The 18,731-nt window shown below is 41.8% G+C and overlaps 1 protein-coding gene across 1 annotated transcript in view; it reads right to left on the minus strand.

Annotated features, from left to right (window-relative positions):
* Positions 1–545: 545 nt before the first annotated feature.
* The window catches only part of LAMA4 (laminin subunit alpha 4), a 152,643-nt gene continuing 134,457 nt past the window's right edge, over positions 546–18,731 (minus strand). Inside the window, exons 31-38 of the mRNA XM_021712850.1 lie at positions 14,890–15,077; positions 13,499–13,688; positions 12,267–12,422; positions 9,791–9,950; positions 7,861–7,991; positions 6,597–6,690; positions 5,705–5,824; positions 546–1,000 (exon numbers count right to left, since the gene is read on the minus strand). Of these exons, the coding sequence (XP_021568525.1) occupies positions 855–1,000; positions 5,705–5,824; positions 6,597–6,690; positions 7,861–7,991; positions 9,791–9,950; positions 12,267–12,422; positions 13,499–13,688; positions 14,890–15,077 (1,185 nt within the window). The 3' untranslated portion in view covers positions 546–854. The remainder of the gene's footprint in view (positions 1,001–5,704; positions 5,825–6,596; positions 6,691–7,860; positions 7,992–9,790; positions 9,951–12,266; positions 12,423–13,498; positions 13,689–14,889; positions 15,078–18,731) is intronic.

Here is an 18,731-nt window from a genome sequence, read left to right on the forward strand (position 1 = left end):
ATTAATATAGCTACTTGTAAAAAAGATTATCCCATTTTAGAAATAAGGCTAGTTGTGTTGCAGGTTTGTGGAGAACAAACTTCCAACAAAAGGACTCATGCTTTTAGATGGAATTTTATGATTTTGTCCTCTCTCTTTGCTAGGATGTCCTTAATGATTCCTGCAGAACACAATGACAGTAATAATCATCCCCTACAGGAGCCTCCCCTTAGGTACAGTTTTATTTTACATTTAAAGAGACAAGGAAGGAAACAAAGTAGTTTGTTTATTTCCTTTTTTTTTAATCTTGAAAAAGTATACTACCATTTTCTGATAATATTTTAGAAATTTACTTTATTAAACCATGATAACTGCTACTATAAACCTAAAATATTGTTATACTGATACCAAACAAAAGTACTGAAAGCAAATCAATTACCTAATTTTAGATTATATGTAAATTAGTCAATCTTTTCAAGATAAAGAAGTTGGCTTAGGACAAAGATTTTTGGTATAAATGGAAGGTTATTTTCCCTGAAAGAAGGATGCATCTGAGAATCTAGCCGCACTTTAGAAATGTGTGCCAGTGTTTATTTAGAATTCCTTCTATTTTATTAGAAACAGAAACAGTAATTTAACCAGTAGGAATTAAGTGTGTTCTCAACACAAGTATGCTTTCCACTCCTTCAACTGTTGTCCACTGCAGACATGTTGGATCCAAGGTAGGATCTGAATGAGTCCCTGATGTTTAAGTCCTGTTCAACCAGGTGGAGGCTTCCAGCAGAAGCAAGAGTCATGGCTCCTCCTGGCTGGCTTTGCGTTCATTTCAGTGCTCTGGAGAACTCTGTGCTTGAGCCGGGCTGTGCTTTGTCATGTCAGGCTGCCGGGCAAGAGTTGACGCTGACGGCGCCACTGACCAGGGCTGCTTTGCTGAAACTCACTGGGCGCCCGTCAATCACAAAGTGGCGGATGCAGCCCATGAAGGGCTTGCTGGGGGCCAGGTGTGGTGTCAGTAGAGACTCTGAGAAGAAGAAATAAAAACAAAGATTACAGTTTAGGCATCGCAAGCCCAAATATTACTTCTTGGTGAAAGCATACATAGTAATTGTTCCTACCACTAGTACGATTTATGTGTCAAAAGTAGAATGTGTTTATCACTGACTCATTTTTTAGGAACATTATTCTGGAGTGATATGAACATGTGCTGTTTAGGGTTTTGTCGTGTTTCCATGACCAAATTTCTGTGGTTTGCAACTGTCTTCCAAGGCTGAAGCCTACTACTTAATGTAAAGCCTCAGCAGTGAATTCTCATGATCTGTCTAAGCTTTGTAAAGTTAATTTCACTTTGACCTTACTATTTTGAGTGCTTTGCTGAGAAGGGGGAAATATATTTTAGTTTCCACAGTATTTTTGGGCTTGTTTAATGTTTCTGCTTAATTCATTTTCTTTGCCCTTAAGTCTCCATGTTTTTGCCAAGCTCATAACATATAATGAGAAAATAATGAATTCAAAGAAACTAAAATTTAATTTTTCTGAACTCGGGGTTTAAGAACTATAAATGGAGTAATAATAACTGGCCTCATTTTTGTGTGGCCACAGGTGCCTTGTGGTATGCCAGAGGAAATTTCTCCCTTTATCTTAATTAGAGATCTAGAAGAAGCCTATGCTTATTAATTGTACAGACACAATTAAATGTGTTGGGATGCTAGAAGCAATATAATTTAAAACAATTTAGAGAGCTTAGAAATAGCATAAAATTAAAATCCATTTAGTCAAAGCTTATTATTATGAACAGCTACGTGAGCAATGGCAGATGAAGGATGGAAAACACTTAGAAATCAGTAACTCAGGAAAGAACATAAAATAGGACAGCACATTCAATATCAGCAAGCAGCTGTCATAAGTTTTCTAAGCAATGCAGAGTAAGAATACGCAGAAGCTGTGTCCTGAAAATAAATCATGGAAATTGCATTTCATATTTAGAATGATAATCATAAAGTTTTAGACTGGGAAGGGGCCTAAGAGATCAATTCCTTTTATTGTCTCTAGATTAGTATAACTGTATAAATTCTTCAAGCCTGCTCGGTGTATTTCATCATCAGAATAAAACATGAGAGAACAGGAAAGATTGTAAAGGTAGAAACATCTCATTCTTCAGTTTATTTTGGAGACTGGCTTTAGAAGATGGGTTTTAGTTCTGCCCAGACTTGCTATCCTTTGGTTAATGGAGGAAATCGTCTGGAGAACATAATTCATGTAGCAATTATGGTCTGTATAATTTATCACACAGTGAATTATGGGTGGTGACTGTTCTGTGCTCTAGGACCCTAGGCAGTTGATGAATAAAACAAGCCATGATTTTAAGAGGGAATATTTCTATATAGAGAACAATGCAGGATTTTCAGTAGAGGAATGAATGGTTAGACCTGTGTGTGGGCTATGTTGACTTAAAATTCTTTAACTTCTCATTTTGATTTTTAAATTTTACACTAAAGTTGACTTGTCTGGTATACTGGTCTATGCATTAGCTTTATATTGACAGAAATAGAGTCACCAGGGTTCTGAGTAGTATTGGGGAACTGGCTGGGATCCCAAGAGAATCCAGAGCAAGTAGGGGTTTTATTGATGCCTGATCTTTTTTGTTATCTGCAATGCCCTGGTTTCTGATGTGATTTTAATGAAATTAATCTGGATCAGCTCAAAATGATATAATTAACTACATTCAGCTTGAATCATAATTGCTTTTGTTCTAGGTGTGCTGGAATGCTTTCTAGATGGAATTAAAAGCTGCAGTGGTGTAGTGGGCCGGTGTCGAGGCCTCTGCCTGCCGGTCCCTGTGTGCTGGTTCAGCAGCTGAACCTCGCTGTGTTACATGTCTCGGGCAGGCTGAACTGGGCACCGGGCACAACATGCCCATCTAGTCTGTGAGCCTGAGCAACTCTTGTGGTGAGGGTGCTGGCAGTGTGTGAAGCTGAGATCAGACCGTGAAAGCAAGTAAGCAAAAATAAAAGTGTGTATTTGAACAATGTGATTAGCACATCGGGTGCATAGAAAGAACAAGTACTCTGAAGTCCACCAGGGGGCCATGTTTGTTTGGTCCATCCACGAAGCCTAGCACAGTGCTTAACAGGCAACTCATGCCTTGTGTTGGATGAAGGCATCTTCCCTGCCAGCAAGGACTAGGCAGCTTCAACAGTGCTGTGTGCTAATTGCCCCAGCAGTGGTTTGCATACACATCGAGGAGACAGGGGCGTGTATGAGTCTTAAGATCAACAGAAGGTAGGTTTGGGGAGGAATGGGAGAAGTTGTCCTTAAGAAGGTACTAGAGGAGGAAAGGCAGAGCAACGTTCCCTGGAAACTGAGGTCCTGTGCCTTTGTGCAAAGGAGCAAGTGAGCATCACCGAGATGCAGGGAACTGCGAGTTCCAGAATGCATGGGGAGACCCTGAAGGAGGGGCTGGGAGACAGGTGATCCAGGACCTCCCATGGTATGCTGAAGTCTGTCCTGGTGGCTCTTGGAAATCTGTGAGGTATTTAAACTATGTTGTGACTCTAGGAAGGAAGCAACATGCAAAAGCATCAGAACAGATGTGGGACGTTTTCCACCTGCATTAAGTGTAGCGGTGGCGGCCAGGTATGCTGGCTTACGCCTGTAATCCCAGCACTTTGGGAGGCTGAGGGGGGAGGATGGCTTGAGCCCAGGAGTTTGAGACCAACCTGGGCCATATAGTGAGACCCCATTTCTACAAGAAAATTAAAAGAAAAAAAAATAACTGAAACCAGGAACAGGAAGAGGAGACTGGGGAATGGAGAAGGGAGTGGATGGAGAAAGTGAGAGAGGAAGAGTTGCTTTTTGAGGATCGAATACTGTCAGTATTAGTATTAAAAAATTAAGAAGAGGGCTTAGTTGTTTCCATTTAAGGTCAGATGCTTAATTTTATTTGTGCTTTCTTGCTCTCCTTTAAAGCATTGTCTGCCTTTATGGGACAGTCTAAAATAATCTAGTTTGAAGTTCACTAAAATCCCCACCAAGCCTGGTACCGAAGGATAAATATCACATGTTCTCACTTATATATACGAGGAGGGACCCCAAGAAACTGGAATTATCTTTTGGAGCCCCTTGTAGTACAGGCTTCCTTGCTAAGTAAACGTTCTAGGAACCCATCGACATCAGCGTAACTGCCAGTGTTGTTGTGAGTAGCCGCGTTAGGCTTCAGTTAATTTGTGTGTGTGTGTGTGGAGATTCTTCAGTGTGTTTGCCCATTTCACGACGAGTGACTTACAAGAACAACCTGCCCACATCACACTGAGCATTCGGCAGTTTCGGACCTCAGATGGCATGACTCCTGTGCCCCACTCTCCCTGTTCACCCGATCGCGCCCCGAGCAACTTTTCTTTGGTTTCCTGGATGAAGACAATCCCCTAAGGGGAATGTTCGGCCCATGTGAAAGAGATGAAACAAAAAGATTGTTTGAAGATGACTAAAAAGGCCTCAAACGTGATGAGTGCAAAAGCTGTTTTGAGCAGGGGGAAAGGTGTCTTGACAGGTGTGTTGCATGCAGTGGAGAGCACCTTGAAGGTGACTGACGTTTTAACATGTGAGAAAACATCCCCAATTTTTAATCAATTCCGGGTTTCTCCGGGTCCCCCTCGTATGAGCTAAAGAAGTAGATCTCGTGGCGATAGAGTGTGGCTGGTGGCTATCAGGCTGGGAGCGGAAGGGGGAAGGGAGCTGAAGAGAAGTTAGTTAATGGGTAAAAAAAATACAATGGATGGAAGGATTAAGTTCTAGTATCTGACAGTACAGTAGGGAAATTACAGTCAAGAATAGTTTATTGTCTATTTCAAAATAGAAGAGAAGAACTGTAATGTTCCCAACAAAAATAAAAGATGTTTTGGGTGATAGGTTTTCCTGATTTGATCATTACACATTGTATACAAGTATCAAAATATCACACATGTACCTCCAATATGTACAACTATGATGTATCAATAAATAAAATCCCCACCACGTCCCAGATATAAAGCTGGCTTGTCTCTCTCGTCTATACTTCCTTCCAGCGTTGGCATGCAGGTTTTCCAAATCAGTGAAATGTGTAAAAACAAATGCATCGACATAAGGACATGGTCCTTGCTTCAGAGGCTAGAACTACTGTGAAAGGTCCACAGTGTCCTCTTGTCACCATTCTTGTCAGAGGACAGCAGGGGTGACTGATGGTGGCGACAGAACTGCAGCTGGGAGCCTCTCTCAGGGAATGTCGCTACATAGGAACAACTTTTTAAGGTCTGCAGCTGCTTTTACAATTCAGACTAATCACAGAAAGAACTGTGCATTACTTCCTACTGAGGAAGGGGGTGATTATCAGCATGCTTCTAATCCTCCCCAGTTCTCAAAGCCTAGAGCAGTGATAGTAAATGGATCTTCTCGGTTTTAGAGGTAAAATAGAGGATGTGTTTCACTGTGTGTAATATATGTGGAGGGGACATAAAGGAAATAGAGAAAATAATCAGATGGCAAGGGGAGAGCCGTATCTACTGGTGAAGATGCTGGGATCTAGTTCTCATGTATCACTTTGTGGTGCTTTTTCCTATTCAAGGACACTGTATATAAAATCCTCCAAGTTATCAGGTGGATTATGAAACTCATGGCTCAACTCCTAACACCATAATAACCATTATGAGAACTTGCTGGCTGTTGAAAGCTTTTCCCTTTCAACACAACCTACCTGGAACACCTCCAACAAACACAGGCTCCCTTTGATCAACGGGTTTTGGATTCAGAGGTCCAACCACATGGTTCACTTCCGAGTCCACATCCAGTTGAACCACATTGGAATCTCTAATAACTGAAATACAGGGCAAAGGCTGGTCATAAGCGGCACTGGAGCGACAAGCTTTCACATGAAAGAGACCAATTTATCACAGTTATGGCTTTCATTTGTTCTAGAACAAAACCCCACACTTGCTTCTGCATCACTGAAAGCATCAGTGTCTAACAATGTCTAACACAGCAATCACATAACATTTCCCTTTGAGAGAATATTTAGGGTACTCTTGGGCTGCATTTTTTGCTCCATAAATTTTGCTTTACTTAAAAACACAACACTAATTTGGCAGCAATATTCTTCTTTTCTTTTTTATTTTTGAGTTGGAGTCTCACTCTGTCGCCCAGGCTGGAGTGCTGTGGCACACTCACAGCCACCCCAGTGTCGACCTGCTGGGCTCCTGTGATTCTTCAGCTTCAGCCTTCCAAGTAGCTGGAACTACAGGCATGTGCTACCATGCCTGGCTAATTTTTTATTTACTGTAGAGATGAGGTCTCGCCAAATTGCCTGGGTTGGTCTTAAACCTGCAGGCTCAGGCAATCCACAAGCCTTGGTCTCCCAAAGTGCTGGGATTACAGGCTGAGCCACTGAGCCCAGCCAGCAATTCTTAAATCACATGTAGATTCAGCATACACGTTTCAGTAGAACACTTGATTCTCTTTCCCTGGCTACATTTAGACTATCATCCATCACCTGTCAAATAAGCGCTAGTCTGAGCCCCGCTGGGTCGTCACCCAGGTGGCGTGCAGGTTTGCCTTTGTAAAGAACATGCAGGACCCTCCGCATTTCTCACCTGTAATTCTGTGCCATCTGCCATCACACAGGCTCTGCTTGGGTGTTACCGAGGTGGAAAAATTTCTGATGCCATTATTGACTTTCACTATGACCTGCAAAAGATAGGGCACACACGCCATATAATTTAGTTTCTCCTCATCATGATAAAATGGAGTTTCTTACATAATCTACCACAGTGAAGCAATCCTTTAACAAATATCCACATAAGGTTAGCTTTGCAGTTAGAACACAAGGGGTCACTCTTTGGTTGGCTATAGAAATCGTATAAACTGGGGTGCTCCTTGGAGAGAGAAGAAAATGATCCAAATAGAGAGAGGGAGAGAGAGAGAGAGAGAGAGAGAGAGAGAGAGAGAGAGAGAGAGAGAGAGAGAAAGAGAGAGAGAGAGACAGACACCAAGAAACAGAATGAATTCCTTTAACTTCTAAAGATAGGGCAAGTTAGATGAAGCAGGTTACAGTGTTGGTAAAGAGCATGGCCTTTAAAGCCAGACGGCTGCTCCTCTATTCACCTTACTCTCTGCCTCAGTTTTTTGATGTGTAAAATAACAGTATTAACATATATAACTAATATATAACTATAGGGAAGATCAAATAAGTTAAATCCACATAAACCATTTAGAATGGTACCTGACACATAGTAAGCACCGTGTAAGGATATGTTTTATTTTTATATGGTTTAATATAATTTAATAGAATGTGCTAGAACCCAAATAAAAATCTGTTACATTAAGTTAGATGTATCTAACTTAATATCTGAATACCTTCATGAATATTCTTTAGTAATATTTTAGGATGAAAGTGGTGTTTAATTATAACATACTTGTTTTATTTCTAGCGATCGAGAATAACATGTGTATGTATAGATTATATGTTATATCAGATATGTGTACATATTTTAGTTTATGTACATACAGATATTTAGAAAGACATGTTCTACTGTTGCTTTCGATAATTGGGTATGTTTGCTGCTTCCATTTGGTGAAAAAAGTTCTAATTATTTTGTTAAAACACTTTATGTTGTTATGGGTGATCTCTGTCTTGTAATTTTTCCTTATTTTCATGACTCTTTGCTCTAATAAAGTCAATTTTCAGCATATAAATCTGAATCCAAATATTGCCCCCATTTCAATTTCATGTAACAACTTCCCTATTTTGTTTTCTAGTTAGAAAAGACTGATGAAATAATTCTGTGAAATAAATCTGCTTCAGATCTGGAACCCAGGGTCAGACGAGACAAATTGTTAGCCACTCTAAGACGCTACCTGCCCATTTCTCATGTGGACATTGAGGTACTCCCCATTGACACTGTGGCCATGGACAAGGATCCCGGAACTGCTTCTGGGACGGACTTCAAATGCAATTTCAAACTTCAACCCAATATTGAAAGACTCATCTGTGGAGAGAAATACCATAAACTCTCAGGAACAGCAAAATACATTTAGGAACTCTGGTGTGATTTTGTCATTATACATTTTTGCATCTGTTTTTGAAAGCTTGATGCATTTTTCACAGATAAGCAGAAAGTGGTGTGTCCCTGTCGGCTCACTGTGGAAAGCTATGTGGGGAATGACTATAACTAACACATCACTCCTGTCTTGGGGTGTGGGGTTGTGAATAGCACACCAAAAATACTTTCTGTGTTATGGGAGGCCAGGGGAGGAGATGGTACTTCCAACTAGCAGCACCATTTAGTATTTCACAAGTGAGGAGGACAGGACAGTCTGGGCAGAGAAAGTAGCTTGCATGCAGGTAGAGGCTGGGACGCTTGCAGGGCAGGTGAAGGCCAGTGTGACTGATGTTCCCCACAAGGGTGGAAGGAGGCATGGCGCGTGGGGAGGGGATCCAGTGCTGGAGTGTAGGGTCACTGGGAGGGGAGGGGCTCCAATCCTGATGTGCTGACGTCAGTGCAGTCCCTGAGTGAGACTTGAGTGGACTTGTATTTTAAGATAATTCTTAAACAAAAGCTGAACTGGCGCCAGTGCTGCAGAGCATTCCAGTGGAGAGAAGGTGAGGGCCGCAGAAACACTGAGAGGCTACTACTCAGGACCTAAGAGGAGTCTTACTAAGTGTAGCTGCATTCATGAGACCATCACGGACCCGAGCATCTTAACAACGTTCACTTGGTGTGTCTCCTTTAAATCACTTTCTGATTTTTTCTGCTATGAGTTAATGTTTGTGGATTATTACATGAATTGTGCAGTTAGCTATGCGTTTGAAATTATCATCACTGACATTCAGCGAAGGGCTGAGAAATGTGCGTGTAGGTGTTTTAGGAGGGGTAAAGGCGGGTGGGGCAGAGACAGAAAGAGAAATTGTGAGCTGGACAAGGGTAACTGTGACCTCTGAGTATTTTACCTGGCAGGGTGGTGGTTTAAAAAGTGCACTTGGCACATTGTCATTTCTTTATTCAGGGGATGGCCAAAGTCCCCAAGTGCCTTGTGGGCAGGGAACATGCAGCTTAATACCCATTTCCCAGCTTCCCCACATCCAATGCACATTTGTTGGATTGCATTGGAAGATGAGTGTGTGTGGTCTGTTAGGATTTTATTTACTTTAATTTTGTAGAGATGAGGTTTTGCTATGTTGCCTAGGCTGGACTCAAACCCCGGGCTCAAGCAATCCTCCTACCTTGGCCTCCCAAAGTGTTGGAATTACAGGTGTGAGCCCCACACTCAGCCTGCTTTTTACTTTTCAAAGCATCTTGTTCCGTCATCTGGCATAGGAACTGCCACGCAGGAGGCATACTATAAAAACTGTTGAATGAATGAGTGAAAGAGTCACGGTGGAGGAGAATAAAAATCCAGAAATGGAGTTTCGGAAGGCTAGAGTTGTCTGCTGGTGTTGCAGGTCAGGGGCAGGAAGTGGGGCTTTTCTTAGTAGGGACAGCGGCTTGCGCTAAGAGGGAGCAGAGCAAGATGTGGAGGAGCAAGGTGGCCAGGAATTGGTTTGAGCCAGGCCTGGGGCAGCATGGGATGCTCTAAGGAATGCATCCAGGTGCTGGGCAGCTGTGGAGGAGCTCTGGCCAGACAGGTGTGGGAAAGGGGGAGGGGAGAAAGGGGGTCTTTGCAGAAAGAAGTCATCTCAGGGCTCAGTTGGGTATCCCTCAGTTTTGACTCTGGGCCTGACAGTCCCTGGCAGCCATCTCCAGGAAAGAAACATCTAGTGATTGATGTTTTAAACACATCATGTTACCTAGAATGACGTATCCTCCTTCTGTGGAAAAGTAAGTTCCTGTTTCCATGGGCCCTTCGAAGCAGGGGGTCACGCTGAACGTCTGCGAAACAGAGCTGATAGAGGCGCCATTGAGCTGGAGATTGCCGAGGCAGCCGCTGAAGCTGTAAACTGAATTAATCTGGGAGAAGAAGACAGCTTGTAAAGTCCATTTTCTAAACAAAGGTGAACCAAATAGTTGAGGGGTTTGAATGCTGCAAGAAGTCAGGTCATCCCTTGTCCTTATTTTAGCCATCTGAAGGATCAGTGTTTTCCTAGGTAGTTGCTTTTTTTTTTTTTTTTGGAGTTGGAGTCTCACTCTGTCGCCCAGGCTGGAGTGCATTGGCATGCTCACTGCTACCTCAGCGTTGACCTGCTGGGGTCAGGCGATCCTTCTGCCTCAGTCTTCCAAGTAGTTGGTACTACAGGTCCACATTATCATGCCTGGCTAATTTTTTGATTTATTATAGAGATGAGGTCTTGCCAAGTTGCCCAGGCTGGTTTCAAACCTGTGGGCTCAGGCAGTCCTCTCACCTCGGCCTCCCAAAGTGTTGGATTTACAGGCTTGAGTCACCATGTCTGGCCGGTAGTTGCTTTTTAACTTGTTCTTGGAAGCTGGGATTATTTATTTGATAATTTCAACCTGCAGTAATTAAGCTACAGGAATTTTTACATAACACCTTGTTAATTAATTGCAGCTATGGTTTCCAAATTGTTTATTAGACGTTTCCTACTATTCCAGGCATGGTGGCTAATGCCTGTCATCCCAGCACTTTGGGAGGCCAAGGTGAGAGGATTGCCTGAGCCAAGGGGCTCGAGACCAGCCTGGGCAACTTGGTGAGACCTCGTCTCCACAATGAATCAAAAAACTTAGCCAGGTGTGGTGGTGCACACCTGTAGTTCCAGCTACTTGGAATGCTGAAGCAGGAAGGATCACCTAAACCCAGCAGGTAGAGGTGCGGTAGCCGTGATTGCGCCACTGCACTCCAGCCTGGGCAACAGAGTGAGATTCCAACACACACACACACACACACACACACACACACACACACACACACACACACACACCCTACTTTGCTTCCTTTGTTTTCCTTCAAGAATGACAGCTGTGCCCAATGTCCCCTCATGCTGATGAGGGCTAGCAAAGTTCTTAACCTTATCATAGCTGAATGAACAGCAGAAAGCTTGCATTTCTGGTTTCATTAGCTGTTTTTGTGGTTGAGAGTTTATCATATCACAGAATGTGCAACTTGGGACACTTTAGGCAACTGATTTTATATTGCATTTGGAAATTTTTTAAATAGATTGTCATGGAATTAGGTGCTGCTTACCTAAAATCTAATTACACTGCAAACCATCTTTTCTGCCTTATCTAAAATCTATTAATGGATCTCAGAAATGTGTTTTTAACACTGTGCTAACATCAAACATATATTTATTTTTAGTCGTTTGATGTATTCTCTTTGTTAAATATTTTAAAAGTTACAATATTTTTAATTTTTAAATTACAAAAATAATATGTTTCTTACTATATTCTTACTTCTTCCTGGGGCAACTCCATTACCTTGTACATTTACAAATCGTGTGTGTGTGTGTGTAAAAAAAGGAATTGTAGTTTACGTAATGATCTGAAACTTTCTTTCATTCAATAATATATAGTGAAATGACTTGCTTTCTTTTTTGGTATCTCTTTACATTAAGAGTATGGGGGGGGGTCACACCTCATCAACAAGGGTACCTGCATAGTGAACATTTGTATACCCAACCCTGAATTGTGTTTTTTTTTTTTTTTTGAGTTGGAGTCTCACTCTGTCGCCCAGACTGGAGTGCAGTGGCCACTCCCGGCCACTGCAGCCTCGACCTGCTGGGCTCCGGCGATCTTTCTGCCTCAGCCTTCCGAGTAGCCGGAATTACAGGCATGCGCTACCACGCCCGGCTGATTTTTTGATTTATTGTAGAGATGAGGTCTCGCTGCCCAGGTGGGTCTCGAACCCGCGGACTCAGGCAATCCACTCACTTCAGCCTCCCAAAGGCGCAGGATTACAGGCTGAGCCACTGAACCTGGCTCCAACCCTGAATTGTATCCCACATATTTAAAATTAAAAAAAAAAAAAAAGAGTATGGGTACTTGTTAAGCAAATAAGATCCCTTTGGGATCTGACACATTTTCATGATAATTTACACCTCTGAAACTTTTTTCATCTAGCATCTACCTTAGAATCAAAAGATCACTTCTGATTTTGTGATGCCACAGGGCAGTCAGCCAGTCAGCCAGCCCACGGAGCAGTGCTTACTGATAGCCCTTCTCCAGGCCATGGGACAGTGCTTACTAATAGCCCATCTCCAGCCAAACTACAATTTCACTTGTGCTGGTTCCCCAATCTGTACAACAAGGGCATCGATTAAGTGAACTTCTAACTCTGAAGGTCAAGGGTCTACCCAGTCACTCTTGGCTTACCTGGATATTTTTCACAGCCCTCCCGGGGGCCACACCTCCCAAATAAATGGGTCCCTTGATTTTCCAGGTAGCTGTGGTAGGAGGAAGGCTTTCTTCTAGGACTCGAAGACCATCAATTACCAGTCGGCCACTGCTCTTTTCCCGAATAAATATCACCTGGACGGAGAAAAGGATAATGGCACATACTGGGGACATCCCACGGATGGGGCTGTGCTTTCAACTCTGCTAGGGCAGTGCTGGGGAGTCTTCAGAGATTTTATTAAAACAGGGGTTCTCTCTCTGAAGGCTTGGAGTTTGTCCTCTGTTTAGTAGGCTCCTAGCAATCCAGTTTTTGGAGTGACAGAAACTGTATCCCTCACTGATTCTGTGCTGCTGTACCTCGCACGCCTTCACCAGGTTCTGTTTCTGCCTCCTTGCTTCATATACCTTGGTGTATTTTCCCTGCTCACCTCTGATTTAGCCCTTCATGTATTAGAGGAAGTGATCTTTTTTTGGTATCTCTTTACATTGAGAGTATGGGTGTTTGCTAAACAAATAAAATCCCTTTGAGACATAAATTTTCATGATAATTAACACCCCTGAAACATTTTTCATCTCATACTACCTTAGAATCAAAAGATCACTCAGGTATTTTCTGACTCTCTAGATGGAATGACTTAAAACTATGGGCTTGATTTCTGAATATTTAGCTGAGCTCTCTGTGAGGACTTCACTCCTGAGCAGTCCCTGCGTTCTGCCCCTCTCAAACTTCTTGTAATTAATTGTGATGCATCTCTCATGGCCTCCTCTCGCTGTTACACACCCACTGATTTCTTTCGACACTTATCTGCCACCCATCCATGTTACCCTGTCTTCCTAACTGATTTTCTCTTCGCTTCATATCTTCCATAGCTCAGCCTATAAAAGACAGTAATAATTGTTGAAAATTAAGAATCTATAAACAGTGGAAAGAAAGTTAAGTGAGAAATCATTAGAAACCAAACTTCAGATTGTGATGACTACCAAGCCTTTGGTTACAATAATTACACAGCCTGTATCCTTTTAAAAGTGGTATGTTTCACGCTTTTTATAAGGAATGAATACAAGTTTCTGAAATTGAGCTCTGAGTGTACAGCAGCAGAATTTTAAAGAGGATATTTCTAAAGAGACCAGTGGCGGGGCATGGCTATGTCAGTCTGTTTGACAAAGGTGATGATGTTGATAATGCTATCTGTCCTCTGCCTTTGACTTACATCATGCCACAGTCCATCATTGTATTTCTCCTGGCTTCTAATCTTCAGTTTCTTGTGGCCAACATTAAACATGAAAACCAAGCGGCCATGGGCCAAAAATAGAGTCATGAAGTCATTCTCTTCTTGATCTGAGACATAGAAAATCATCCCATGAGAGGAACGAGTTTTCAGACGAATGGAAAACTGAGATCTGGTAAACGAAAAGAAAAAGCTTATATGTAAAATGAGATTGAAGATCATCTCTAACTTCTCAAAATAATACAGCATAAGAAAGAAGAAAGAAATAGCCATTCTATCTAACCCCAAGCAATATTACTTCTAATTATTCCATACTTAGTATTATTAATGAATATTTGGTAAGCACGGCTAGTTCAAAAATTTAAATTCTTCTCTACTTATATAACAGAGACATCCCACATTTAAAGAAGTGTTGCTTCAGTTAAGAATCTTATTGTGTCTTGCTTTAGTAATATGTTTGTAATTTAGTAAAAATCTATATGTTAAAGAAGCTTATCCATTTAGATAAAATACTAGTGAGTAATTAATATGCATATAGACATTTACATAGAAATCATATCACTTGTGTACTGTCTAAAAATACAGGTTACATTTCTTTCCTAGTAAAAATTAATTGATGGCTATCACATGTTAAAAGCAGCCACCCGAGTATGCAGAAATTAAACAAAACTTTCCTGAAATTTAGCTTCAGGCTATGGTCAAGAAAAATTTATTGGGATAACTTCTAATTTAATTAACTCTAAGCTATTCCTGAATAATATAAAATACCAATTCTGCCTATTAGGCAAGTAGTGAACAGAAGGCAATAGCAGTTTCTTATTGAGTGCATTGACCATGTGAATGTTTGAAAGAGCTATGGAAGAGCCATATAAAAATGGGTGCTAAAACTATAAAAATAAATCTCCAATAGTATCACATCACATGGAGATTTGTGAAACCCTGGAAGGTGATGGGCCTGAGACAGCTGGAAGGTCATGGACATCTGAACATGTTTGCATTTTCAGTGTCTTATGATGCTTTCAGCAGCTCAAATGTATCCCCATGGACAGTCTGAAAGTGATCTGTGTGGGGAGGGAAGGTGACCCAAGACTCAATGATGAGTCATCTGAAATCTGCTCTGTCTTCCTCGCCTGGGTTGCCTTTCCTTTTGATCCAACACATTTTATGCACCTTACATCTGGGGGAAAGTCGCAGAGAATATCATTTCCTGAAAAGCAGGAACCATGTACTCTTCAGTATCTATTTTATGCTAAAATAATAGGATTAATATGGCACAGGAAGGAAAGAGCATAAGAAAAAAGATGACACATGGCAACCAAGGATGGAGCCCGGCTGTGTCACTAAGGTCCTACAAGTTCAGTGTGTTACTTTACTTTTCACCGAAATCTCCTCTCAAGTGCTCAAACTCCTGGCGGCTGTTGGCCGTCCCCCCATACTGATAGGCGTGCTCAATGGCTCTGGGGCTGTGGGAAAGGTGGCAGTGAGAGTCTCTTGGAGTGTTCCACTCTGGGAATTTCAGGCCCACAGGATCCCCAAAAGGCGCGTCTTTACTTTTCTCTCCCTATACAAATAGGAAACAAGCCAAATTAGGGGATGGAAGTGACATACTAACAACAAGAACGAATTTGTGAGGTCCTCGCCATTGATGATAAAAAGCAATAAATTATATTATTCGTGCATTTTCCATTCATGGAATATTAGGCTCCTCTCTTCCCAGCTCTACCACGATGAGCAAACGACAGCAGTATCTGCAGCAGTAACATCGACACAGAATGTCAACACATCCAAAGTTCTAGTCTGTCATAGTAAAGTAGAGTTAAGCTGAAACTACAGCGATAACTATCATTCACGATAAGTGCACATCTTAAACAGTGAAAAATGGGCAATAAAAGAACCCCAAGAGGATCAGCCAATAAAACCTTCATATTGGCAACAATATTACTTTAATACATAGATTGTTAGACATGCTGTGTAAAAAGTTAATCTGCTTAGCAAAACCTTCACAATACTTAAGCACATTTTTGGTGATAGGATACATAGCAAAATTTTATGGGACAAGATGAAAAATAATTTTTTTTTTTTTTTTTTGAGTTGGAGTCTCACTTTGTCGCCCAGACTGGAGTGCAGTGGCTGCTCCCGGCCACTGCAGCCTTGACCTGCTGGGCTCCGGCTATCCTTCTGCCTCAGCCTTCCAAGTAGCTGGAATTACAGGCATGTGCTACCATGCCCGGCTGATTTTTTTTTTATTTATTGTAGAGATGAGGTCTTGCTGCCCAGGTGGGTCTCGAACCCGTGGGCTCAGGCAATCCACTCACCTCAGCCTCCCAAAGGTGCAGGATTACAGGCTGAGCCATCGAGCCCAGCAAAAAACAATTTTTAAAAATGATGTTGTATGTCCACTTGTATACCTAATCCTGGATTGTACCCACATCTTTAAAATAAAATATATTTAAAAAATAAAAATTTAGAAAGATAAACAAACATGATGTGCTCTGAAAACCATACTGCTGATGTTAAAATTCTGAGTTGTGAAAGTCTAGGGTCATATGTCATGATTATTTAGTCTTAATTTCTAAAACAAAGTAAAAATAGACGCAAAAAATTCAAAGCAAATGTTTGTTGACCATGGTATGGGTAGAAGTAGAGGTGAAGGAACTCAATGTGTCTACATGCCTTCCGTGGGTGGCACGTGGCAGGCCCAGCAAGTGAGTGGGAGGTCACTTCTGCTGTGTTAGAAACTGAAAGGTGATGTGGAGAGACAGTTACATAAACAGCACATTGGAAAACACTTTGGTGCCACCTAGAAAGGACCCAGATGACTTGCTAGGAGCTGAGCTTTGTTTTTGTGGTGAGGTGCCACGTCGTTTCTTTGTTGTTGTTAATTTCTATTTTTTCTTTTATTTACTTAAAAAATTTATAATATTTGAGATGACCTGGAACACAGGCAAGAGAGGCATCCCGGACAATTGTCTGGCAAATGGAGAGGTCTTTGCCATTCAATAAGATATAAAAATGGGGCATATGTGGTTCTTTTATCTTGGGTTTTAAGAGATCAGAAGACTCCAGCTGATATTAAGTTTACAGTTGAAGCTATAGTATATCTTTTAAAAACTAATAAACATTGGGGGAGCGATTGAGGAGATGTTGGTCAAAAATACAAAATTCAATTAGAAAGAATAAGCTCAAGAGATCTATTGTACAATAGGTGACTTACAGATAACAATGTGTTGCCTACTTAAATATTGCTGAGAGAGTAGATTTTGTGTTCTCACTACACAAAATGCGTGTAAGATAATGCATTATAGAACCACCTTGATTTTAAAAGCAGGAAGTGGCCTGCTCTGATCCACTCAGGAAGACAGTTCTTGACAAGGACGGACTGGTAGAACAGGAGTCGTGTGGCAGGGGGCCTGGAGGGAGCAGGAGGAAAATACTAGTTTTGGTTCAGGATTATTGAAGGAACCTGCACATTCCAGGTCCCTGGTCCCTAATTCCCAATGAAATATCAGAACTATTCGTGTAAAAAATAAATCCACAGCAGTCCTGAAAATCTAGGAGGGCTTTCTACAAGAAGAATGAAGCAGTGTGAAATTTCTGGAAGGCATAATGAAATGGAGGCAGAGGGACAAGAAAACCCTTCATCTCCTATGGGCAAAAGACAAGACCTCCAAAAAGTCGGTGTTTCAGTTGCATCCCATAATTATCCTCAACATCTGGGTCTGATGGGCAGAGGGCAGGTTAATTAATGCAAGGGCAGACCAGCCATGCCAGCGCCTGCTCTCTGCGTTGTAGCTCTTACAACCGGGTTCTGGCAGGGAAGACTCTCATTGGGTGGGTGGGTGGGAGACATAGAGACGCAAGCTCACAGGCTTACATGTCCTGAAGGAGTGCCCACCTGGCCCCACCATTCCCTCTTCCCTTCCTTACACAGTTGTCGGAAATCACAACCTAATGTAATGCTGCAGAAGCCAAGCTTCTCTCTCAGATGGAGGAAATACAGCAAGTTAGGAAAACTTCGGGGTTCAGGTCCTCACCTACAAATAAAAGCCATGGCTTCAAGCCACAGGCGGGCAGAGTGGGCTGGAGGGGCATCCTTTTCCTCTAATGTCTTAGAAAATCTCCTCCAAACCCATGCTGTACTTCGGTCCTAGGGAGTAACATGCCTTAATGTGGTAGTGATAGTCACCTTTGTCTCAGTGAGGGGCCCAGCTGGAAATACTTTGCACGCGGCCTGGAGGGTAAGGGTGAGGGAATGGGGTGGCAGTGGGCTGGGGGACTCTCCCCAGCTCTGGCTGTTCTCTGTTCTCTCCATTTTAATGGAGAGGATCTCATTCTTTCTCAATCAAGTACACTCATTTGGTTCCAGAGTCAAGCAAAGAACAGGGTTATTTGGACAGGACAGTCTCAGTTTACCAGCTGTGCCTTACTCTGTGTCAATGAGGGAGATGGATAAACTATGGGAGGTACCCCAAAACCCTGGAATTTATTTATTAAAATAAATAAATTGTATTATATGGTAGTAGTACTCTCCGTTGGATGCAATACACCTATTGAGACACTTTTCCCACTGCTCAGAACAGTTTTTGAAATTGTCCATTTGGATGTCTTTTAGTGCTTCTGCCATTTTTTGTTTCATCTCTTCCACATCAGCAAAATGTTTCCCTTTGAGGAATTTTTTCATCCACGGAAACAAACAAAAAAGTCACTCAAGGAGAGATCGGGTGAATAAGGGAGGGTGGGGTATGGGGATCATGCTGTTTTTGGCCAAAAACTGCTGAACATTCAGTGAGTTGTAGGCAGGTACGCTTGTAAATCACCCATCATGAAATGGGCAAATGTGTTGAAAGAATCTCAAAAGAAAAAAAAAAACATTAAAAGTCAAATGCAGCCTCTCACAACAACGCTAGCTGGTACATGGATGCTGATGAGTTCCTAGAACACTCACCTAGCAGGGGAAGCCTGGAATACAAAGGGCCTGCCCTTCAAAAGATAATTTTGGTCTTTTTTTGATCATCCCCCCTTGTATATAGGATCTACTGTTCATATGCTGCAAAAATTAATAATCTCTAGTACCTTTATATATAGCAACCAAATCATCTACAACCTCTGTGGACATACGCTCTTAATAATAAAGAAAACAAGTTATAACTTAGCTACTACTATGTAACACAAAGACTCAGTTTATTATCCTAAAATAAATTCTTACTGAACCCTA

Source organism: Carlito syrichta, unplaced genomic scaffold, assembly GCF_000164805.1.
Source record: "Carlito syrichta isolate Samal-C Ts95f unplaced genomic scaffold, Tarsius_syrichta-2.0.1 Scaffold303669, whole genome shotgun sequence".
Classification (NCBI taxonomy): domain Eukaryota; kingdom Metazoa; phylum Chordata; class Mammalia; order Primates; family Tarsiidae; genus Carlito; species Carlito syrichta.